The 26,332-nt window shown below is 38.0% G+C and overlaps 1 protein-coding gene across 3 annotated transcripts in view; it reads left to right on the forward strand.

The window, feature by feature from the left end:
* The window catches only part of sens-2 (senseless-2), a 215,731-nt gene that overhangs the window by 54,041 nt on the left and 135,358 nt on the right, over window positions 1-26,332 (forward strand). For all 3 annotated transcript variants that reach the window (XM_065234731.1, XM_065234732.1, XM_065234734.1), the window contains exon 2: window positions 2,651-2,809. In XM_065234731.1, coding sequence (XP_065090803.1) covers window positions 2,651-2,809 — 159 coding nt within the window. The remainder of the gene's footprint in view (window positions 1-2,650; window positions 2,810-26,332) is intronic.

Below are 26,332 nucleotides of genomic sequence, written 5' to 3' on the forward strand. Positions count from 1 at the left end.
TTTTTTGCTATGGCTGAAAAAGTTCTCATTTTTTATTGAACACCCGTTATGTACTCTAAGCTTGATTCAGTAAAGTTTTGAAAAAATACCTTCATGGCAGCGTTTTTAATGTGTGTGTTTTTTCCCCTCAATTTTGATCATGTATTCTAAAATTGCAACCAAATTTAATGCAATTTGTTTCTAAAAATTATGGGCGAAATCTCGTTAGAACAGAATTAAGTTCAATCCTTTAAATTTGTCGAACCTCTTAACGGAATCCCTTTATGAAGAGCTTTGAGTGGGTTGGTTTATTTCCTTTAAATTCCGTTATAATTGCTTATCTTTTGACAGATACGCGTATTTCGTCTACTACTTGCAGACTTCATCAGTGCCAAGTAGTCAACACCACTACAACACCATTGGTGTTGAGTACTTGGCACTGATGAAGTCTACAAGTAGTAGACGAAATACGCGTATCTGTCAAAAAATAAGCAATTATAACGGAATTTAAAGGAAATAAACGAACCCACTCAAAGTTCTTCAGAATCAAGTGTAATTAAAAAAATGTAAACCCTATTATCAACGTTTAAACTGCTCTTATATGTCCTACTTTAAATGTGAATCACTTGTGTCCCCTAGATTCACTTGATGCCAACGCTTTTCCCACAATTGTCACCTAATTCACACTAGACTAGTTTCTTCCATTACCGCTCTATCAGAATCCAATCAGTGATGATTGACCTGTAAACTGGACTAGGATATCAATGCGCTTTCCACGTCTACGATGCATCAACCTCAACCGATACTGCTACGACACCGATCTTACCACCGATCCCAAAGGGAGTGATGCTAACTAGTGCGGTGCAACGCACAAATCATCACCGACCAACCCCGTATATAAGATTGGGGATACACAGTAGATGGAGGAGACATTCTGAGGCTGACCAAAGATTCTAGGTTCATCAACTCTGTAAGTGCGACGACTCAATTTGTGGAGTCTGTGGAAACAATAACAACAACAACATCAACATCAGTGACGACGACGACGATGTCCATTTGTGTCCATGTGCCGTTTCGCCATCACTCAAAGAGGCCTCTGTTTCCTAAAAGCAAAGTACCGACAGCCGCCTGTCTGCGCCGTCGTCCTCTCTTTGAATGGCATCAGAAGCAAAGTAATTGCTTAATTGCCTGTCCGAGCGTCTTGGGAGTTTATCGTCTCCTATATTGCAGCATGGCCGACGATGCTTTTTGAAGAGTCGGTTGAGGTGCGGATGAAGTTTAAAGTGTGATATGGGTACCTACACCGATCGCAACAGATGCCTATGGGTGGTTGGTTGGATGATTTGCAGACGAGTCAATTTTCATTCCCATGTAATTAATATTTAAATGCTAGTGAATTTCCATTTTGATGGAAAACGAAAATAATCCATTTGAACTATCGCCTGTTGAGCTTGTCAGCAGCAACAGGTTCTCGATGAATAATTGATTTATTAATATCAATTCATTTACTATGGAATATTTAATTTGATGGCAGATATCCAATTATCATTCTCATTGCAGGAGCCAATTTGTTGCCGGGATTAATTTCTCACAATAAATCATCTGCCCGGAAAAATGCTCCCCTTTCCGATCATCACTCATGGAATGTCCCCTCCCCGGTGGAGATTAATAGCTCATTAAACGATTTTCATAAATCACAGCAACAAACAGATCCCGGGAAGAATTTCGTTCAGCAAGAAGACAATTTGTAAACCGGTTACATCACTCTCATCTGCTGCGCTGCCGACGAAAATCTTGACTCTCTTCTTGGGAACGACATGCTAACAAGTTGTTGGGCAATAAAATTCTTCAAAGACAGCTTCCTCCCGGCTGGTTGCGCGAAAAAGTCATGAATGAAACCGTCGTGTCGTCTTCCCCCCTGCCAAGTGTGACGGAGGCGCGAGTAATTATCCGGAGTCTAGTTTTTTGAATGAATGGTAGAAATCCTAGCCTCGACGTAACATAATCTTCTTCCCCTCCCGAAGACCCCCGGATTCCCATCCCCCCCCCCAGTTGGTGGCACGTAACCCGTTACCCTCAAACCAACCAACCAACCAACGATGAATGATGGATGATGAACAAGTGGAATTTGGTTACGCGTTCAACCGAGAAAGCAAAAGAAAAAAAAAAAATCCAAGATCGGCTTGAAACAGATAAACACACATTTGCGAGTTTAAAAACGCACATGTGGAGTGTACCATCTTCGAGAAGGAATGTTTACTGAAATGGAGTGACTAAATTAAGTCACCCGGGGCGGATGGAGACGCTGAATGTATCACTCAATTCAATGGGGGCTTTTTTTCCTGAGCTGTTGTTGGAGTGCTTAAGTTCACAGTGCAGAAGTCGATGGGCAAAAAACTGGTCCCATGTGAGTGTTGATCTGTTCTGTGTCAGGTTATTTATATCTCGGTGCCATGTTCTTTGCCGGTTCTGGTCAAATGGCAAAAAATGTAAATCTTGTGACATATTTTAAATTAGCCACAGAACAAATGTATCACATCGATATTTGCTGTGACTTTTGCTGAGAGTTCAAGACACTTACATGACTTTGCTTTCGTGGGATAAAGGGAAATTGTTTGACACTTGTTCCATCAAACCAGTGAACGTTTTTTTTTTAATCTCTTCCTAACAGTTACCGCGAACGGTCTATCGCCTCTGCTGATCAACAACGAATTATTGGTAAATCACTACCGAAGGTTACTACATCCGGCGGCAGTTCCTCGGCTTCCCAATGGCAGCAATTCCACCTCCAGCTACGATGACGCAATGGACGCGCACAAAATCAATCGAGGTAAGCTTCCATCCAAAATAAAAATATATATCCCACAGCTAACAGAAATAACGGCAGAGCGTAAATCAAAGTTCCCAAATAGGCCATATCGGAAAGCCGTAGGTCGATGATGCGATGGCGTTCGCATTCAACCGAAGCGACCAAAAAAACCTTTATCTTATCAAATATTTTCCTTTCAACTACTTTTTCCACCGCCAGCGATTTCACACCTCACCTCACCCATTCGAGCATAAGCTCAAGTTCCTGATTGATAAGAACCGGAATTCGCTCTCAGTCAGAAGGGACTAACCGCACACACAGCACACGGTTTGACAAACACTCATAAACTGCCTAATGTGCGTTTCGACCTACCGGTTCGAATTCATTCGGCACCATCCGACAGAACTCCGTGAGCGGGCGCGGGGTGCGTCGTCGTTATCTAAGACCAATGAGGTGCAATAAAAATGACACCTTTTCCCCTCTCTGTCTGTGCACACTGCAATCTCAGCCTTCAGTTCTCAGTTCGCAGTCAGTCAGTTAGTCAATCCCTACTGTCACCGTGACTTGGTTGGTGGCTGATTGGAGATAATATGACGGACGGAGACGAAGTGGTGGTTTCAATGGTGGACAAGGCGCGGGAGCAATCGAATTAGAACCAAATGCCAATATTGAGCTGATTGAAGCAATCGAGCATATCGACGAAAAGGGGTTTCGTCGCGTTATCACACGGGTCGCTGGTCGAAGCCGATACCTACTAGCGGCGACGCGTTATCGCTTATCTTGATTTGTGGTGAGGCTTTCCGCGGCCTGCGGTGATTGCCGGTGATATTAAGGTTTATTATTGTGATTTTGGGGAGTTGGTACGCTCACACAGTGATTGCGGGATTTTGGGACGGTTGGATTTTTAGTAAAGATTCTCACTTAAATTTAATGCATAATGTGAACCAAGCGACAACAGGCGATGATTTTTTATGTCAAATGATTTTAGTTGATATCAACTTAGACCGCGAATTAAATAATCATGAAATAATGATAATATACTATTTATATCTTTCGACGCTTTTTTTTTGACGTAGGACTACGTCTGTGATTTCAATATGGGGGTACACTTTGTGAAAACCGAAAATAGAACATGCAACAAAATTGTGACAGATTTTGAACGTTGATAACTCAGCTGCCCCTGGTCCAATTTCAAAAACTTTATCATCAATCGATCAGCAATATTTCTACGCATCAATAGCAATGCTTTTGACTGTTGATTTTCAACAAAAAATTCTTGAAAAAGTGGTAAATGTCAAGCATTGTTCAAAAGCATCAAATTAACTAATAAATCGACCAATTACGTACATGCATATGCTGCTTTCCCAACACAGTCATCAGAGAATCATTCCTAGACGAATTATGTCGATGTAGCATTACGACGAGGCTCGGTAGCTCAGTGATTACCGTTTTTGCTTACTGAGCAGAAGGTCGGGGTAAATATTTACGTATTGTATGTTTGCCGTCGAGTTAGCGTTATCCAACCTTCATAGTTGCTCCTCCGTGAATGATCAGAACTAATCAACTTGCACAGTGCGGTTGTTACTAGAGACCGAGAATTCCTCAACATCTCCACGGCTTTCTCGGAAAGGATAGTTGTGTTAGTGCGGTAGGTTATTTTTAGATCAGGATTTAAGTGGTACGTGATGCGATCGGTTAAAGCAGAATTTGTTTTTATTTAAATCGTGTGGGGATAGGATAAGGCAAAGCGAAAAATTGCAAGGATTGGGACGGGCCTGGGATTGATGATGATGATGATGGTCCCATCTCTTACCCCTACAAAGGTTTGAGCTGGACGATTTATCTTTAAGATAATTAAATATGACAATTTAACCAGGTTTGCAAAACAAAATCAAACTCTTAGCTCGCCTTTTTGTCCACCTAAAATATTCATAAGTATTACAAGCAATCAAGAGTTAATGAACAATCAACAAAGCATCCTATTATACTAGTAACCCCGCAATCTGATGCTATCATAATTTTTAGCAATGTCAGGAATGCTCACATTTGCCAGAAAACTTACTACTAATTCAAGGTATCTTTCAAATAAGCTTCAAAATTGCATTAAATTAAATTCAGTCCTCTATATCCGTAATACGCGCGCGAGGCTCAAACCTTTGTAGGTAGACTACTTTTTTTTTTAATGAATCTACTATTAAATCAAATACTAAAAATCCATCATCACCATCGTGGCGAACAGAAATAGTTTTTGCAGTGCTACAATAATTATTAAAAAGTCGTTATGACAGCTATCCATATAAAATAATCCGTTAGAGATAACTTCGTCAAGATACATAAATTGTTAAATCATAAAAAAGTCACTGTTCAAAAGACAGTTTTAACGTGTGAAATGCAGTGTCTTTTAAATTCTTTAACTGTTGCTGAACGTTTGATATGTCTAGGCATCGAATTGAAAACATTTATTCCTTTATAATATACACACTAAGATTATTTCACAGATTTCTGTAAAATTTTACCGAAATCTCAACAGCTGAACGTTTGGTAAACAGTTTTACAGTTTTCCTGTAATTTTATACAGATATCTGTGAAAAAATCACAGATATTTGTGAAAAAGTACAGGAAATCTGTGAAACTGTTTACCGAACGTTCAGCTGTTGAGATTTCGGTAAAATTTTACAGATTTCTGTAAAAATTTCTAAGTGTGTAATGAATTTTGTGAAGCACAAGTCAAGAAATGTGGTGTTCTTATTTCAACCGCGTTTCTAGTATTATATCTATGAAAGTCACTTCCTCTTTCAATTCGATCACACAAACTTCGAGGCAGCAAACCGTTAACTACTTTAAAAATAAACACCATAGTCAAATATACAATTCTTTGCTTCACCGACAACCATTGTAAGGCGTCTAGCATCAAAGTTGAGGAAGTGAATCTATTACATCTCAAAATCAAACGCATTATTTTACCCTGCAAGCGCTGTAATCTCGATATTTGTGTTTCATTGGCCAGAAATAAAATGGAAGGGCAAAAGTCTAGATGAGGAGAGATTATTGATTTGTATAGCTGTATTTTACTGGCAATAGTTAAATCGTTTTTCAGTCGACATAGAGTTCCATACTTCTTGGTAATTTTCTTGATTGGGGAGACGAACCAGCCCAGGGCTGAAAGTCTCCTTAATAAAGATATAAAAAAAATTCTTGATGACATTGTCAATGTGAGAGTTGAACTTAAGTGTGTCATCAATAATCACGCCAAGATATTTAATCTCCCGAACGCGATCAATAGTCTCATCATCAATTACAACAGAGACGTTCTCATTTACTCGATTCCGCGAAATTACCATACATTTAGTTTTACTTGTATTCAATTTTAACTGCTTATACTTCAACCATCTACTTAGAGAACGCAAATCTTCATTCAAGTGTAAAACGGCATTATCTAAATCCTTAGCTGCAATGAATAACACAGTATCATCTGCAAAAAGATTAATGTCGCAAAATCGTAAAACACGTCGCAAGTCATTAATATACATAATCAAAAACAGGGGCCCTAATACACTTCCCTAGGGCACTCCAAGGTTACTCCCCACGGGACTGGAAACAGAATCATTAAAAACAGTCCGTTGAGTTCTGTCAGACAAATAGCTTTCAAACCATTTATATGCAGTACTCGTAATTCCAAAGCGCTTGATTGATCTTAACAATAAGGGCCTAGAAATTGTTTCAAAAGCGCGTTTAAGATCCAAAAAAAACAGCAACAATCGAATCTTTACACTCCAAGTTATTTTTCCACTTCGCTAATACCAAATTCAACGCGGTTTCACAAGAATGACCTTCCCGATATCCCGATTGTTCTGGTGTCAACAAACTATTACTATTTAAATACTCCAACAGCTGGCTTTTAACAACAAGTTCTAAAATTTTCTCTAATGTGTGCAACATGTTGATGGGACGATACTCTTCGGCTTTAATCGTTCCAGCAACTTTTTGAATAGGAACCACTAAGGATTCCTTCCAAATTTGTGGCACATTTCCAGTTTGCAATGATTCATTAATAAGGTCCAGCAAGATGTGGCCAATGACATGAAAACAATCTTGAATAACTCTAGAATTAACATTATCTACTCTAGTCGATTTTCCTAATGAAAAACAAATAACTCTAAGTTCATCTAATGTAATTCGGTGAAAAACTTCAAATCTACAACTACTATTAACTGACTGCTTTATTTCGTCAGGTTCATCGACCAATTCAATTGATTGATTAATCAATGAAACACTGTCTATAAAATAATAATTAAACTTAGCTGCAATTACTTGTTCTGACTGTTCTAATGTGCCATTAAAAGTTACGGACCGTGGTTTGCAATTACTAGGTTTTAATAAAGATTTCAAAATTTTCCATAACTCTTTGCTGTTGTTTTGATGCTGATCAATCTTCCTTTGAACATATTCACAACGAGTTTTCTTTATCGATTGTGAATACTTATTACGCGCGATTATGTACCTATTCCAATGATTGTCATTATTTGATCTCCAAAACTTTTTGTAGCATTTGTCCCTTTTTCGTTAAAGACGCAAAAGATTCAAATTGTACCAGCTGTTCGAGTTTTTCAAAGAAACAAACTTTTGCTCAACTAGTTGATTGGTACACGTTTTCAAAGCGTTATTAAGAACAGCTGTAGATTCATCTAAGTTACCGGCCGCGAATGGAAAATCCACGCTCCTCTCAACAAGATTAAAAACAGCCTGTTTCGGATATTTCCTCCAGCACTTCAATTTTACGTTTTCGTTAACATGGTCTAAGACATTAATAACTAAAGTCTCATGATTGGTTATTTTCAAATCAGTATCCGTAACTGAACAAATGGAATAAACGTGGTCAATTAAAGTTCTACTGTGCCTGGAAATACGCGTATATTCATTTACTGTTTGCTTTAAATTAAAAAAAACTCAGCTAAACGCTTCAAATGATTCGAATTATAATTATTAAAATCACCAGCCAATATATTTAATTTACTAGAATCAAGGAATGTCTCAAGCCAGTTCTCTAAAACTTCAACAAAACGCTGGTCACTAGAACTGGGAGAATGATACAAAACACCATAATTACCCATCTTCATGCCACGTACAACTGTAATGCCCAAGAAGCAGTTGCCATCAATAACTTGTGAATGTGATAAACAAGCAGCAACAATATATCCCGGAATACTATACTGATCAAAAGCTTCAGTTTCTACAATATGAGTTTCAGATAATAAAACTAAAAGAGGACGTAATGCTACGTTGTTTGTTGACAACCCCGCAATATTAAAATACAAAAAATCGAATTAATTCACATTCCAGGAACTTGGCTGCTATTTATTGAAACGCTAGCTTCTTTTCCTTTGATCAAAAAGTCTTTTATAGAGCAAACATTCAGAGCTAAATGCGGCATGGTTGACCTCCAAGGTCATTTTACGTTCTTTATTCATTTTCAAACAATTAATACATTTCAATACAGTTGACGTACACTCCTACATTTTGTGTTGTTGGCTGCACCTAGAGCATCTATCACAATTTTTGCAATCCATGCTCTTGTGCCCAAATTCTCCACATTTGAAGCATCTCAACACATTAATCGCGGGAACTATCGAGCACCGATCAAACCCTACATTTACTTTTTTCACACATAACAAACATTTATAAGTATCGACATCGACTTCAATTACAACACTAAACTTGCTATAAGTGAAGCGTGGATTTTCAAACATGTTCACTACTTTAACATCATTTATAGCGATGTCTTCATTTTGACTTTTTAAGTAGTCAATGAAGACATCGGAGGAATACTGATCGCTCATGCCCACTATTTTCAATCTTGGCACCGAAGTGGGAACAACAGCACTATATTTTTCACCCAGATTGCTTTCAATACCATTTTTCAGATCATTTAGATTAGCTCAACAATAATGGAGCCATATTTACCATTCCTGAAATTACTGATTTTGTGTGTTTTTGGATCTAATTGTGTTTTCAAAAACTTACGAGTATCTTCGCAAGGTTGTTTGAACTCTTTTGGTTTAATCACAATGACCGGACGAGTCTTACGATTACTCTGTTTGTTACTGTTACTGTTAATGTTACTAATATTTTTACTTTTACTTGCACGGCTATGTCTTTTTACAACATCCGCAAAACTCGCATTTTCTTGAAAAACATCATCATTATCACTATTACTAATCACTAATTTACGTTTTTTGCGTCCGGTATTTTGATCCGATTCCGACTGAACCGTCCTAGATACACTACGCTGGTCATTCGTTGCAGCTAATTGTTTCTCCGCAGTAATTAGTCCAATTTCTCACATATTAATTTTTCAATACCATTTACATTTCGGCTAATGTTTACCATCCCGCTCTTTAACGCGATGTCTATCTGAACAGCAATGTGATCTCGCATGTCAGTGATCGAGTCCGAGAGTTGAAATACATTCTTCATCTCTTCCTCTATCCTTTTGACGCGCGAGATCAGATCATTCTGCTCGTCGCAACTGTGATTTGATAGACAATTATCACACTTGAACAGAACATTTGCATTGTCCGTAATAAGCTTTGCCTGAGTCCGCGTAAGTGCAGTGCATTTGCAATGAAATACACGAGCACACTTACCCACACAGATAACTGGCAAATCACTTACCAAAATCCCCAAATTACATATTGCACACTCAGCCATATATCACCTATACACATAAACTTTACATGCAACACAACAGAGACACAAGTAAACACGAACGAAAGCAGAAATCTACAATGCCGTAGCTTACTAAAAGGGTACCCAATAGCTTGCCGGGCGAAGGGAAAAAACAAAAAATGAACGAGAACCAGCGGCAACAGCAACCGTTCTCCTACTTATCCAATAAATGATCACTACGAAGCACGCGTAGGATCAATTCTACCGCGGCACAAGCACAATTTCACACTTAATTTATTAAATATTTATCACAACACCGCGAAAAAAAAACTATATCGTTCGCCATTACGCACGCAATACGAACCCCGACCTTCTGCTCAGTAAGCAAAAACGGTAATCACTGAGCTACCGAGCCTCGTCGTAATGTTACATCGACATGTTTCATCTAGGAATGATTCTCTGATGACTGTGTTGGGAAAGCAGCATTTGCATGTACGTAATTGGTGGATTTATTAGTTAATTCGACGCTTTTGGACAATGCTGGAAATTTACCACTTTTTCAAGAGTTTCTTGTTGAATATCAACAGTCGAAAGCATTGCTATTGATGCGTAGAAATATTGCTGATCGATTGATGATAAAGTTTTTGAAATTTTACCAGGGTCAGCTGAGTTATCAACGTTCAAAATCTTTCACAATTTTGTTGCATGTTCCATTTTCGGTTTTCACAAAGTGTACCCCCATATAAAAATCACAGACGTAGTCCTACGTCAAAAACTTCCAGAGAGTACCTTGTCTTTCTTCGTAAGATTATGTTATAGAAGTTTCCATTTGGAATACTTTCCGGATAAATGGAAAAAAGATTAAGTTGTTCGAATTTTTAAGTCGGATAAAATTCCACCTGAAGCTTCTAGCCACCATCCAATTAGTTTGCTTTCTTCAATTAGTAATCATTTTAATTTTTTTTTTCAATAGGATGATGCTTTTCATCAATACGAACTCAATTTATGCAGAGCAGCAGTTTGGATTTAACCATGGGCATTCAGCTACTCATCAACTCTTAAGTGTTGCCAATTTAATTCATTCAAACAAATCTGCAGGCTGCTCAACTGGAGTTGCTCTTCTAGACATAGAAAGTGCTTCACATGAAGTTTTGGTTACTAAGTTGAAAAAGTTTAATTTTCCACTCTATATTATGAAGTTAGTTCAACATTATTTAACTGAAAGAACTCTGCAGGTAAATTGTCGAAATTCCAAATCTGATCAACTACCTGTTAGAGCTGGAATTCTTCGGGGTGGCATTCTTGTGCCTATATTGTGAAACATTTTCACTTCGGACCTCCCTGATTTACCTCAGGGTTGCCACAAATCTTTGTTCGCTGATGACAGGAGGAAGAAGTTTATATATTTTTTTTTTTTTTGAAAAAAATAGAATATTTTTCCCAACGCTTCCGAAACTTAACTCATAATCATCCCTTCAGCCCTCACTTCTTGATTTACGTGGGGAACTTGTTTATTTTTCGTCATATGTTCCAAATTTAATATTTATATCTGATTGCAATTAAGAAACCAAATGTAGTAGACTTTGTATTCGCATTTCAATGAGGACCTGAATTTGACCAAATTTTACTAAGTATGAAATCCAAAATATGTGAGAGCATCGCGACTAAGTTGCGTCGTACGGCTGACCCCTTCTCGAATATTCGTTGACGTTTTTGTTGAAGAATAAACATTATGTTTTTAATAAAAAATACTGAATTCGTTGATTTTTTTTTTGTTTTGCTACCTATACGACTGAAAAAAAATCTCACTTTTTATTGAACACCCGTTAGGACCAAAATGATAGGTTATATCAATTGTATTCTAACTCAATATCAAGACAAATGCACGAGAAGTTCACTAAACACACATAACATATGTGGAACTCGATCATCAAAAATCGACCCCATTTCAGTGATTTTAAGTGGTATATAAAGACATCGATCTGTCAAATTGATTATACCAGCTGTAAAATTAGAATGGGAGACAAGGGGGTAGTCAATTCTATTAAAATAATAATAACCTGCACACTTAGAAATAACAAATTTTACACGTGACGGAATCCATCTTTGACATAAAGGATCAGACGTAAACAAATATTTCATTTAAAATTAAGTGCACCGAGACTGAACAGTTCGTTACTCGACGTTATGTTATGATTGAATTTCATGTCAAAATTGACGCTCATATATGTCAGTCTCAGAGCACATGATTTTTTTCTAAAAGTGTGGCTTATGATTCTATGACTAGCACTTCTGAACTTATGTCTTTGTTAATCGTTAACTATTTACGTCCTTTATTTATAATTGTATAGCTGGATCCAACAAATTCATCACCTTGCTTCATTAATTTGGATTCGTAGGAGGAAAAATATGACTGCGCAAACTAGTAGTTTACTGCATACATTTTGAAGTCCAGAGCGAAGTAGCAATTTTGCAGCAAGTGACCAGGTTTAAGCTAGAATTTTGCAGTGTTTTGAGGTGACCATCGTTCCATTCGCAAGAATTTCGCTAGCAGAACGATAAATCAAATCGAGTGCCTCGATACCTGTAATACCCTAGGATTCAGCCCTTCATGTGTCTCTCAACTGCGGCCAGGTGCAAACTTTTGCTCAAACCCCAGCAAAAAGATCTACTCCAATTACTTTGTACTAAAAAACGTGGAATGATTGATCTAAAAGGTAAAGGAGGGGCGAAACAGGATTCTAGCAAACTTTGTTCGACCAATATGGCTAAGGTCCCAGGCTAAGACTGCCAGATAGTGGTCTCAAAGTTACCAAGAACGGCTATTTTTCTTATCAAGATTAAGCACTATTTACAAACGAAAGTTATGGTTTGGATCTATTTTACGTATAGTTAGTTTACAAGTTTGGTACAGTTTTTGCCCTAGGGTCTTAATCAAATTTGAAATATATTTCAAATTAAACATATTTTCGAACCTTGTATCGAAAATAAAAATGAAAATAATACAAAAATGTGTTATTTAAACCTAATGAATGTGGGAATTTAAGTAAGGGCCAATTCGAGCACCACTAGGGCCTAAAACTATCACATTTACCCTAGTTTTGTTTCTTGCTTTTCAGAAGAATTTCAATTTTTTTCTAAATGTAAAAGTTAATATCCATCCACAGAATATTTCGTGCTGAAATCATCACATTCATAAGTTGACTTACTAAAAGCACAGTGAAAAAGATTACTGGTTAATAACGCTTCCGATTCGCTTTTAACCGACTTGAAAATACTAGTTAAAAAAAAACCTTTGATGAGCTCTACAGGGGGTAGACCAAGTCGAAAAAAAAAGCCGCTTTACCTTGATAATATACAAATCGCCGGTCTTTCTGTAACTCTTTACTCCTATGGTAAATTCTCATCAGCAAACGTCAGTCTGTGCGTGAAACATGGTGGACATTTCCTTACCCTTTCACTCTTTTGAAAATCCCATAAAATACTGTCAAGCTTTGCGTGAAGCGACGGTGCCTCACTGGTACCATGTACGGTAACCGCAAAATACCCAATAATGACTACAAAGTAAGCATTTTCGAGGAAGCTAGGACTACCCATTAAATGAGTAAAATTTTACCCATTTATGAGCAATAACAACTACAAAAATAAGTAGTAAGTATTCTTTTGTGAGTAACAAACACTCATATATGGGTAATCTTTTTACTCATTTAAGGGGTAGTCCCAGTCTCGCTCGAAAATGCTTACTTTGTAGTCAATATCGAGTCTTTTATAGTCTTTATTGGGTATTTTGCGGTTACCGTATGTTTGAGTGAAGAGATAATACAAAGCTCGCTAGATGTCATGCACAGATTGACAGATGTATGTGGGATTTTACCATAGGAGTAAAGAGTTGCAATGCGGAGTCGTCGAAAATCGTCAATGCTTACTGAGCATGCTACCATATATCTGCTTCTCTTTCATAAGAGCCAATGTCACAAACGTAAACAATGACTAATTCCGCGAATTTCTCGAGAATGGAAAACCACTCAAATACATCACCACGATGATTATGTAGAGGGAGATCCCCCTATCAAATAGAATTGGTGGCTTACATGGATTGACTTTAAACTACGAGAAATTTACGAAAGAAGCCATTGTTTTCGTTTTCAACATTGGTCCTTGTGAACGCTCAGTGTCGATATCATGAGAATTTTATTTTGACAGATCGATGGCCAACTATACCAGTTATACCACTGAGGCAACACAAAAAAGGGGCCATCTTTTAGTCAGTTATTTTGTATGAAGTTCCACATATGTTATGTGCTAAGGGCATCTTTAGCGGTGGTCTGATCTAGATCCAAATTTATGTCACATGTGAACCAGCTAAAATTAAAAGGATCAAGCCAAAATAGATCAAACTGTGTGCGTACGCACCGGTTGGTCTATTTTTGGCCGTTCTATTTCAAACGTCACAACCCGAGATAAAACCAACTGATTTCGTGGTCAGCCATTTTTTAATCTCGTACTCATTCGTTCACGGTTTTATCGGGCAATTACCGTGAAATTGACCTCCGATGGCTGTCTCCGGGATCGATGTGCGGCTTTAACAAAAAGCCTTGAACTGCTCGTCCTCCTGCTCCTCGTGCTTCCCAGTGAAATAATAATAAAAACCTGTATTTATTGAAATTTGTCTGGTATGTTGTTGCGTGTTGGGTTTTGGCCCAAGTCAGAAACATACTAAAATGTTGGCAATGGGGATCTGGACACTATATTTGACTTAAACTGATCTTTGTTTTTTTTTTTATAGTCGCTTTAACACTCTTGGGTCATTCGTGACTTGTCCGGGGGTGAGATTTGAACTCGTAACTTTGGCGTGAGAGGTATGGATGTTAACCACTACGCCGGGGTCGCCCCCCATTAAACTGATCTTGTTTTCTTTAATTTCTGCGAGATTTGACACATCACAGGGTTTGGACTAGAAATACACTGAGGGAGAGATGGGCGGAGAGAATGTTTTGACAGTTCAAAATCTGAGCCAATCGAACATTCCAATTAGATTTTTTCCGAGGATATCTTATTCTTGCTAGAATAAATTTGAAAGTATTGCAATCGAACAGAAATTCAATCACCTTTATGTTTTGTGTGCTTCTCAAATTCAACTAGTTTTTGGAACCTAAAACAATATTCTAACTCTATTGATTAATTGATCTTCGTTGGTTAATGAATAGCACCAAGAAATGTGCAAAATATTTCGATGCAATCAATTATTATTTTGCACGAAAATCGAATCAAAAATAAAAGTTATTTGAAATGCTAGCTTCTAGCAAGGGTTGCAAGATAATTTAGGAACAAATCCCTGCTGCCGAATTGTATTTTGTTTTCTCCGCCTATCTCTCCCTCTGAGTATTTCTAGTTTGAACCATATCAAAAACTAGTCACTTCCCTAGGGGTTCCTGAAAGATGTTTGGAAGTAAGAAAGGTGGTCCTGGGCACATTATTTGACTTCCATTGATCTTGGTTTTGAAATCTAATGTGATTTGCTATGTGGCGTATGATGGGTTTTGGATTAAACCAGAAACTGGCCATTTCCTTGGAGGTGCCCGGAACATACCCGATAGGGGTCAACATGATTCTGTGCACTATATTTGACTACCATTGATATTGCTTTTGAAATCTAATGTGATTTGATGTGTCACATGATGAGTTTTGGACAAAGTCAGAAACTGGCCACTTCCCTGGGAGTTTCCAGAACATGCCCGGAAAATCCTGCAGAACAGAATCGTCCCGATGTCTCCCTTGTGATCCTTTCGCAGCTGCGATGACAGGGCCGGCAGCAACAGCAGCACCGATAGCGCGATAGAGCTGGAACTACACCAATGTCAACAGCAGTCGATTGTTCCGCCCACGTTTCTTAGAAAATCGAATCGGAACTAAATCGGTTTGTTTTGCTGAAAAACCCCCAACAACGAAACAAAACAAAACAAAATCTCGAGTGCGACAGCTATCAAACTAGTTTGGAACAGTGCTTGCCTTGATCCAAATTCAGTTCAAAATAGATCGAGAATTATACTGGTCTAAAAAAATTACATTTTACAACTAGTCTAAAACAAAATATAGACCACCAGTGCAAGGGCTCGGTCAGGGTCTGTTCCAAAATTTTAGACCAAACCAACCAATTGGATCGCCGCTAAAGATGCCCTAAACAGCTAAACGTAGTCTACGTCTAAGGCTGTGAACCATTTGCCGAGTTAAATTTAACTCGTGGTTAAAAGTGACATTTCGAAAGTTATTTTCTATGTTCGAAAATCCCCGTGCTGTCGATCGACCGGTTTTCGAGCCACGGTTGTCAAACTTTAACTTCTTGTCTGTCAGAAATAACCATGCTCGGATAGCAGGGTTAATCGATAACTTTTCATCTGTCAAATTTTAACCAAAAGTTAAAATAATCCACCAAATGGTTCAGAGCCTAAAAGAAGCTTTTTTTAGAATCTTCTTAGGAAGCTGCCCTTGCCCCTATGACTGAAAAAAAAAACTGCCAAGGCAGTAAATCTGAGTAGCTACGCAGTAAAAAAGCATTTTTTCAAGGTTTATGGAGTATAATTGTTTTAATGTTACAAAAAAGATTTTCTCGTTTTTCAAGAGAGCCGCAAGAGGTCAAGTTTCAAAGGCCGTTAGCTTTCAACTATTTTTCTTATGATGAAATTGAAAGATCCCGCTATAGAAACACCCTCCAAAGGCGCGGCCCTTTTTCAGTCAAAATTGGATTCCTTCGCAACAAAATTAAGGAAGGACACCGATAAAGACCATGCTTCAGAACCCTAGTCTTTTCCACTTCAAACTAGGGAACAACGAATAGAAGATTAGGAATCACATTCACCTAACTAACTAGTTTGGTCTGGGACTAACTAACTCATTTTTTCCTTGTTTCAATATCATCCTCGGTGGTCAAAACCCGCGTCTTTTCACTATCAACAAGGTATAAAAAGTAACAAGGACTAAGATGTGTTCCTTGGATTACTGAACAATCCTATTCCCCTAGTTTGAAGTAGTCAGGACTAGGAATCGGCGGTAGATCTTACATCCCGTAACGTACCACGAAGAGGTGATCTACCCACGTTACGGGGCATTATTTATCTATTTAAATAATCGCAAAAAAAATTTCAATTCGAATTTAGTCATTGCATTTGCATTTTTGTATTCCCATGTACGTCCATCATTTTCCTTATTTTGTTTTGCCAATTTTGAGAAAAGGGACCCATCTGGGTAGTGGGACTAGTTTGGAGATAGATTCTATCCCCACACATATGCGCCCAAGATAGGGTATTACCGCGCTCCAGCAGGCGTTGCTTCTGTAATACAATGTCATATGTGGCCCCGAGACGTTCGTTCCATTTGGTTTCATCATCACCAGTGACTGAAAAATGTCACAGTTACACTTATTACAACGCTTCACTTCATAATATTGTAGTGTATATGGTAAATTACTACATGCTAAAATTTAAGAACAATCGCAACTGGGAGGATTTTACAATTTTTCTTTTCCATTCCGGTTCAATTCCTAATCCAATATCTATGCTTGCCCTCAGGATGCGATTACAGCTCAGGATACATTTACAAGATCAGTAACGCACAAAACGACCGACGACCCAGGGCGCAACATTGCTGCTCATTTTGAATCCCTCATTAGGTAGACACCCGTCATCAACACCGACAACCAACAGACCAAACTGCCTCATCGTAATCGAAACGACTGCTGATCATCTCCGACGCCCTCGACAGCCACGCGGCAGGCGGTTTTCGGATTCAAATCTACCCACCATGAAGTTGGGTCGACTTTATGTCTGATATTTGCTTACGGTGGTGATGTGCTCAACAATTGTGATATATTACACGCATATTGATATTAGACCGAGGCATCAGACCATGAAGAGTAACTGTTGGTAAAAAAGGGTTGCTCAATGAACAGGCCTTTTCAGTAGTGGCAGGTCAACCCCGGCTGCGTGTTCTAGCTGATTAAGGAGGGGAATGCTATTTTCGCTTCCGATGAACAATCAGCGCCCAACGTGGATTGTTGCGTGTTTCGTCGTGCTAGGTGAGGTGCTGATTTTGGAATTGCTAAGGATGTGAACGGTTAGAGGAACAAGGAGTGAAAAGAATTTAATTAAGACTGAGGAAATTTGTCGGAAATTTGCCCTGACGATGACAAATCATTCCGTCGGCATTGGGAAAAGCTAGGGAACAGAAGTGAGGAATTTTATCAGCGATGATGGCGTGATGGTGATTTCGTTCGGGAAAAAGGAAACATCATTAATACCATTTAAAAGCGTATTTGTCTTCGCTAGTAAGATTATGTCAATATTGGAAAGACTGAGTTCCGAAGAGGGATCGTTTGATCGTTCGGCGGAGGGGAAGGTCTGATGTCGTTGGTAATAAAATTTATTACCAGCATGTGGTTTTTTATCCACCAGTATCCGTTTGATTTCTTAATCATGGTGGTGGGCATTAAAAATTTTGGTATCGTTCTTCGAGAAGGTTTTTTTAAATATATATTTAAATATCTACAACCAGCAAGCTAACAACTGTCAAGATAGTGACGATGATTTACTTCATCTCGGAATGAAAACAATCACGTCGCAATAGATTCCCGATAGCTCCTTCGTATAGAAATCACGCTCGGTACTTCGGTTATCAAAGGATTTCGGACCTTAATCCGTACACGCGAAAAGCCCGCTCCCCGGCACTAAATCGATCAATCAATCCGTTCGTGGATAATTCAGATGGAAAGGGTAAAAGCAAAAAATAAATAGCACTACTAGCTCGGAATCAAAATTCGGTTGGTACTGATTGCCGGGCTGGCAGCGATAATTTTATCAGTCAGTGTGCGCGATTTTCGAAATGTAAATCTGGATTTGATTCATTTCGCTGGACTTTCGAGTGAGAGTGAGTGTGCAGTGACGCGAGTTGGAAATTTATGCACTGCAATAATAATCACTGACCCGGACCCAAAGCACAAAATTGCAGCTCACTCACATACACATATGGTCGACACGAGAAATTGGATTGTGCCTCTGGCGGAAAATGAGATCAAATATTGTGTCCAATAATTCAATTTGCTCGCTGTGTAGAGTGACTGACCCCGGAGAATGCGTGGATTGAGGACGGATTCCACGAAACGACAGCTGGGGAAATAATGGTAGAGGTTCGAAGTGCGTCGAAATACCGCAACCAGACTCGTCGGGGGGCGATTTTTTGTGCTCGGCAATCGTTGGTGATTAAAAGCATTTACACAATCCGTTGAACAGAGTTCGTGGAAAAGCAACAATCGATAACGCCCTAAATTGTATTATGTTTGCTTATTGCAGTACATATAGCACAATGTTGCAAGGTCAATACAAGTTAGTTCGAGTGTAACTGGTTGATAAACTCTGTTGTTGGATCAGAGCTGAAGCCGAAGAGAGAAGCTTGTCAATCGAATACAGATTGTAAACATTAGTCGAACGAAACCAACCGGAATGGACCACCGACCGATCATCGACTCTCAGACACGTGGAACCGATCGTGCCACGTTTCTTCACACTTTCGAACATGTCAACCGTTGCGCGCCACCCTGACCATCCTCAATATTGTACGGGCGGACCACCAAAGATGCCCTCCAAGGTGTGGGACCTGCCCTGTTACACGCTAAAGAGTGCGTATACGCTTGTAGCCGCTAACCAAGTGTGTAATTCGGAATGCTCGTAAATCGGACTCATTTCCTTTCCTTGCCCGGACCATTTAAAGAGATGGACTGGTACATCGAAGCAGCAAATTTGCCATGGCGTCTGAGATTCTAATAAAAGAATCAACGGGACGCGGTATGATTTTTAGTACGAAAAACCCACGCAGCCGTGTTCGGTTTCGGGCGGTTCCATCCAATATGCCTGTGAGCGAGTCGAAGAAACCTTAGATTCATTTGAAACAATCATTTGACCAAGCAGCTGCACCGGTCGGTCATGTGGTCCGGGCTTCCTACGCTCGCTTACACAGTCGAACAGAGATTTCTCAATCTGGCGAACCGGCGGAGAACGTTTTCTGTCGCGCAGAGAAATTATGACAATCTAGATGTCCGGCTCTGATAGATCTTAATTAGTGCTAATTCAAAGTCTCCGTCTCCAGTGCTGTGGCAGCCGAGCTTATCGCGATGCAAAGCCAACATCGGTGGTTTAAATTTCCAGGAATTGAATCAAAATGCGAATCAGTTTAGCGACGAGAACTATGATTTTATCAGCGCAATAGTAAGCTTTTCTATAATAGCAGCGTTTGTGTGCTTCAAGTTCCAACCAAGCGGAAAATCCCATCATCCTATCACCTTGTGAAATCACTCTCTAACTAATCCGCAGATTTACCCATATCACACTAATGCTAAATCCGTGCTTCTGACAAGCCGTAATGATGATCCTCGTCCGACGAAAACAAGCACTTCAATTATCCACGTTTGAAAAAAAAAGAAAAAAGAGTAAAATCCAAACTGTTTGAACAGTTCTCCAACGGTAATGAATAATCAAACTCTGGTGCTTCTGTCAGCCTACCCGCATACCGCAACACACCCACACACACACACCCACACATTGACTCGTCCGTCGGTCTGTCCATGCATTCTTTGGATTTGTTGAAGAGTGTACCTTCCTAATGCCTAGTACAATAAATCATTGCTTATCACTGCAAGAGTTTGTGAAGCCCTCGACCCCCGTTTTCCTACCTTGCAACCGCTTGCTGTGCAGCCACAAGGCAGAATTACTATAGTTCGATTTTTATTTTTCATTCAATTTCACAGACTTTGTTTATCGTACTGTCAATATTTGTTAAAAATTTATTGCACATCCACCGTTGTTGTCGAAAGAGGATAGCGCAGGCTACACTGTATCAGATTGGAACTATGTAACGGCTTTGAAATGGAACGAACGGTTTTTGTCGTCGATGGTTTTTGCTGAATAGGCGTATGTACACTCAGACAAGTTGTCACATTGAGTTCATGTCAATACTTAATAGGTATGAGTAATATTTTTTTTCTATTGGGTTTTTCTTTTTTCTTTGCATGAGCATAAGCATTAAGCATGAATCTTTGAATATTTATCAGTGACTAATGTCTTTAAAAATCATAAATGGAAATGATGATTGCTCGTTAATTATTTGCCACTTAAAATTCTGTGTTGATCCTGTCATTTCAAATTCAAGTTTAGTGAAACTTGTTTACAAAAATCAGAAGAAATCCATGAAAATCAGGACTAAATCAAAGTAATTGACTTCCCGTAAATGAAGAATTTAGTGACGACCGATGGGTTTTTTCCGTAGATTCATGTCTCCGGGTTTGAAATTTTGACAGGTTACAGTGGCTTATTCTAGTGTAAGGGACACTGTTTCGGGTTTTAATGTTTTTCTTTCCTTTCTTTTGTTTCAATTAGTTTATTCGTTAGGCTCAAATGTCTAAAGGACTCCCCGGAGCCAAAAACCAGTGCTTTTTATAACAATATTAATGAGAGACAATGTTTATTAGCTCTTTTTACAATTCCTGGAAAGATACTTGAGGTTAGCTTCGCTTTCAGCCGTGCCCTCAACTCCCTTGCTTCTTGTCATTGTTTTCCATCAGCAGCGCCAGCCGCTTGGCCTTCTCTTTATCCTTTTACAATCCGCTCCTCCGAATTTGTAGTAGTAGTAGGGAGACGACCAGGGGTTGAAACAGTTGACGTTTTTTACTACACTCGCTTCGTTGTCGTGCGCGACAGTCTGTTTGTATTCGAACACTCGTGCTCTACCGTCGTCTCTATCACACAACACGAGCGGTAGAATAACATTCGAGCTAAAAGAAAATTATCAAAATAGCTATCATATGACATGTGTGATTTCGTTGTAATTACTCAATTTGGTGTAAATCAAACCATTTCTGATCAGAAATATTATTACTAGGGCATCATAGCTTGCTATTTTCAGAATTCACACAAGCACACCATCAGCAGCTCTTATTATGAGAAAAACTAAAATACATATATTCATGACGGTCTTCGGCGACAGTGTCGTATGACAGAGCCTGTCATATGACATTTTAGTTTGGTACTGTACTATGATAGCTTGTTTTGCAAGTGTCGGAGACAAAGGCAGTCAATTATCACAGAAAATGTGTCGACTACCGTGACCGCTTACAAGACTGGAGACGACACATCTAAATCTCAATTCTAGGTGCTCAAAAAATCTCACACTAGCTAATCATTTCTCGCATCTACTTGCATCGATCATCATCTTTTTGCAAGAAATCTTCAGAATCGTCATAAATCTTCTTACTATCTACTCAGCGTGCGCGCAGCTAACCACAGCAAAACATAATTTTTCCTTCATCGTAGATAGAGTCGCCTCCCTCGTAGTAAAGTCAGTTTCATTTCGAATTTGGTCGCCCATAATGGGTCATTTCTTCAAGATGAAATAACATACAAAAACGCTAATGTATCATTTTGTATTTTTTTATTATTATTATTTAGATTTAAGAGAAAAATACAAACCAAACTAATCGCCAGCTTTTCGAATGATTTTTGGAACTTTTCGCTGAATACTTCTCATCATGTTTTGCACAGTAGTACTACAGACAAACAGACATAATACACACAATCAAATACTTCGCAAATAAGTTTTTAGTATGGAATGTGCTCGTATTTGTTTTAGTGGTGCCACTGTAGCGTTAAGCAAGCCACCTTATTTCGAAGTTGTCAGTGATGCCAGTTTCTTTTCAGGAAGAGCCAAGGCATCCCACTGGAGACACATATCACTTACTAATTGGATGAATACTGAGTTGATGAATAGTACATTAAAACAGCTGCACATTGGTCATTCCACTTGTTGTGTAAATATTACAAGGCTATTTTGATGAAGCTTCACTTGCTGAGAATCAATATAACACCCTTGTAACATGTTATAACACTGTAGTTTGAACAAGACATTACCAGTTACAATACATCATTATGAGTCATTGGCGTAGCTAATGGGGGTGCCAGGGGGCCAGGCCCCCTCCAGAATTATCTAGGCCCCCTCCAGAATGTTTGAACGGCGCCGGTGGTGTAGTGGTAAGCGTGATTACCTCTCACCCCAGCAGGCCTGGGTTCAATCCCAGTCGGCGCCGCCGGGATGTTCTGAGGCATAACATCTCTGATCTCGCCTTCCTTCGGATGGGAAGTAAAGCTGTTGGTCCCCGGTTCATGAGTTGATGGGTCGATAGATAGGGTCCAGGTGTGGGAGCTGCCTTCCTGGCACGTCGGTAGCATTGGTGCTCAGCACGGAAAACAAGATCGACGGAAAAAAACAAACCAAAGGAAAAAAAAAAAGAATGCTTGGTGTTTTTTTTTGACTCACCGGTATTTTGTCAAGCTTGTTAAGTTCGAAGGTACAATTTAACAGTGATCAATAAAATTGGAACACCAACAACGATTTTTTAATATCATTTATGTTGGTTACTTTTGCTATGTTCTGGACTAAAAGAAACAATTTTGAGAAATAAATTATATCAAATCGAATAAGACGTCTTCAGGCTCTACAAAATGGCCATGAGCCCAGGGATTTTTCTTTAACTTGTGGGAACTTCGTATAACTTCAAATAGAAGTTCGGGGAAGATCGTAGAAATTAAGTAAACTTGGTAGAAATTCTGGGAACTTCGTTGACCCTTAGAAAAATTCGTTGAAAAAAGGAACTTGGAAAAGTTCTGAAGTAGAGAATTCATTTAAATTTGAGGAGCTTCGCAGAAGTTAAAAGAACATTATTTTATTTTAGAGAAGCTCATTATTGATCGGCAACCTCAACATAATTTCAGGTTTTTTGTCCTCATGAACTTGGAATAGTTATGGAAATTACGTAAAAATTCAAGAAATTTCGTTCATTTTCGCGGAAAATCAACGAGAAACGTAGAAATGCAGCAAACTTTGTAGAAGTTTATCGAATTTCGTAGCATTTTTAGCGTAAAACTTAAAACTAGCGTAAACTAGCGAGCTGCGTAAAACTTCATATAAGTGTAAGGAATTTTAAAAAAAGTTTAGGGAATTTTGTAAAAGATCTAAAAATAGTTTAATAACTTCTAAGAACTTCAGGGATCTTCGCTTTAGTTTAAGGAACATCGTTGCAGTTTTTCGGAGATCTTACTCCAAAAAAGCTCCATGAACTTCTTTGAGGTGTCTTTCCAGAAGTGCAAAGATGTTCAGAGATTTTTGTAGAATTAAGAGGGATGGAAAAATATATGGAATTTGGAATAAATTCAGGGATCTTCGTAGAAGTTGAGGAAATTTTGCAAAACTTACGTTTTGTAGATGTTTAGGAAACGTTACATAAGTTACAGGATATTCTTTCAGACATCCTTCCTAGACAGCAGAAAATATTCGAAAGATCTCCATATAGTCGAAGATATTAGTAAGGTTCACTGGATATTTTATAGGGTGTAGGTTGATCAGGAAGTATTCAAAAGTTTTACAGCTTACGGAATCAGATGGAATCTTGAATGATGAATCTTGATTTCATGGTCACATTTGTACATTCTCTATTGGGAAGACCCGTGCCTTGGTGGTTTAGCTATAATGTCAAAAAATTGCACTCCAGCAGCTGAATTCCGGGCAGAAATTTCAATTTCTGCATATCCCTAATATGCATAATTTTCTTTCTTTTCGATGAATTATTTGTCCGGAAATCAGCTGCAGGATAGTTTGTATGGAATAGCACATACAACATTCCGTGCTTTTTCTGTGTTTTTTTGATTAAATAAACTACCTGAAAAAGCTCTTACCTGTATAAGTACGTGTAAATAATAAATGGTAACCAAATGGGTTAAACCATAACTGACTAAATTTAAAATATTAAAAACATACTAAATTTTGTAAAAATAAGTTAAATTACTATCTAGTTATAAACAAGGACACAATCATTCAAGTTTCGAGTTCATTCCTTTCGATTAGAAATATAGTTAAATCTTGATTTTATATATAACTCCGAATGTTGGTTAGTCCGATGCATTGAATATAAAAATTGTTCTGGATAAATACGTTATTACTTTTCTTTTTTTCAAATATCGGAATCATGACATTCAAAATCCAGTATCTTAAAAACCTTATGAAATTTAATTATATCCTGATTATTCACAATGTTTGGCACACGTCAAGATTTTTCGAAATATTTAAATCTTAATTGTTTCTCACTTTCTTATTTTGAAGATTTTTTCTCTCGAGAAATGCTATGAGTCTCAGAATGTAGGTAATTTTCCTAAGATCTCAAAATACGAAGTTTGAAGACCAGGAGATTCAAAACTTGTCCAAGCCTATGATATCGAAAACTTTTTTAAATCCTTTTAATTTATTTTGAACAAAATTTCGTCGACATTTTTTTATCAAACACATTTGCTTTTTGGAGTTTTATTGGCACTTTGCATTAGGTCAAACATATTATAATTATTGAAATTCTTATATTTTTTTAAATATTTATGTACTAGAATTTTTATGAAATGACTTTCTAGGAAGAATCTTGTAATTTTATCTTAGTCTTATAATAAGGACAATTGACCTAATTCATTGACTTTTATTTACATTTGTATTCGAAGAATTGATGCTTACAATTTGTATCAGAGATATCCTTTTGTATTAGTTACAAAATCTTGAAACGCATGGGTTTGGGATCACAAAACTATTTTTATTTGAACATTAACAATGTTAAGAATTGTGCATCTGCAGCATATGCATGTAAGTAATTAGTGGATTTGTTAGTTATTTCAACGCTTTTGGACAATGCTCAACATTTCCCATTGTTTTCAATAGTTTCTTGTTGAAAATCATCAATCGGAAGCATTGTTATCGATGCGTAGACATATTTCTAATTGATTGGTGATAAAATTATTGAAATTGGTCCAGAGGCAGCTGAGTTATTAACGTTCAAATTCTTTCAAAATTTCGTTACATGTTCTATTTTTGGTTTTCACAAAGTGTACCCCCATATAGAAATCACAGACGTTACGTCAAACAATTGTGCATTTTTAACATTTTCCTACGTCCTAAATGTATTAAATTTATTTTGTGTGCACTTTACCTTGAAACAGCCAAAATTTTATAAAATTATAAAATTCAAACTCCCGCAATTTAATTTTGGTTCCTATGCCTGAGATTTGACTGATGGTGAAATATTCAAAATCTAAAATGCAGCTAGTTAAAAAATTCATGGAATTATCTAACCCTGAGAATTTTCTTAAGCTTGAGATGCTTACATTTCATTACCAAAATCAAAATCATTAAGCGTTTAAGGCTCTCCCAATCGAGGTCTCAATCGTTGTTATGGGGAATAAATATAATCAAATATATTGTTTCACCATTAAAATTATAGCAAGCCTCAGTGTCATATTATTGGTCACAGAAAAAATGTACCCAAAAATAAGTTACCTTGACGTCATTTGAGTGAGTTTTTATTTAACCGTAGTTTTGCAAAATTAAAAAAGTGCAGCAGGCCCCACTTTGGCCCCCTCCAGATAAATTTTCTAGCTACGCCAATGTGAGTAGCATTGATTGATACATATTATATTTGTTTGCAGTGTACAAATTAAATAAATCAAGCTAAATCCCTAAACATACTGCGTTTCTGTGAATATCTCCTACGGATCCGTATTTCTTCAAAATTCAATCAATTCTATAGATCTACGTAACATTTGGAAGAACCAACATCACTGACTTGCATCTGTTTGTTTTTTGTTCAACACAGCTGACGTGTTGACAGAACGAAGGAAAAGCAACTGGCGAAAAAAATTGTATGAACGAGGGATGCTCTGATTGCACATCAATGCTTGGGAATGTGGATGATAGAGGGTGCTAATTAGCATGTAAAATACGCTTGACAATATTTTTTGAAGAATTTTCTTT

This window comes from Ochlerotatus camptorhynchus, unplaced genomic scaffold (genome assembly GCF_037179485.1).
Source record: "Ochlerotatus camptorhynchus isolate MF236.1 unplaced genomic scaffold, CSIRO-AGI_Acam_v1.1 ptg000438l, whole genome shotgun sequence".
Classification (NCBI taxonomy): Eukaryota; Metazoa; Arthropoda; class Insecta; order Diptera; family Culicidae; genus Ochlerotatus; species Ochlerotatus camptorhynchus.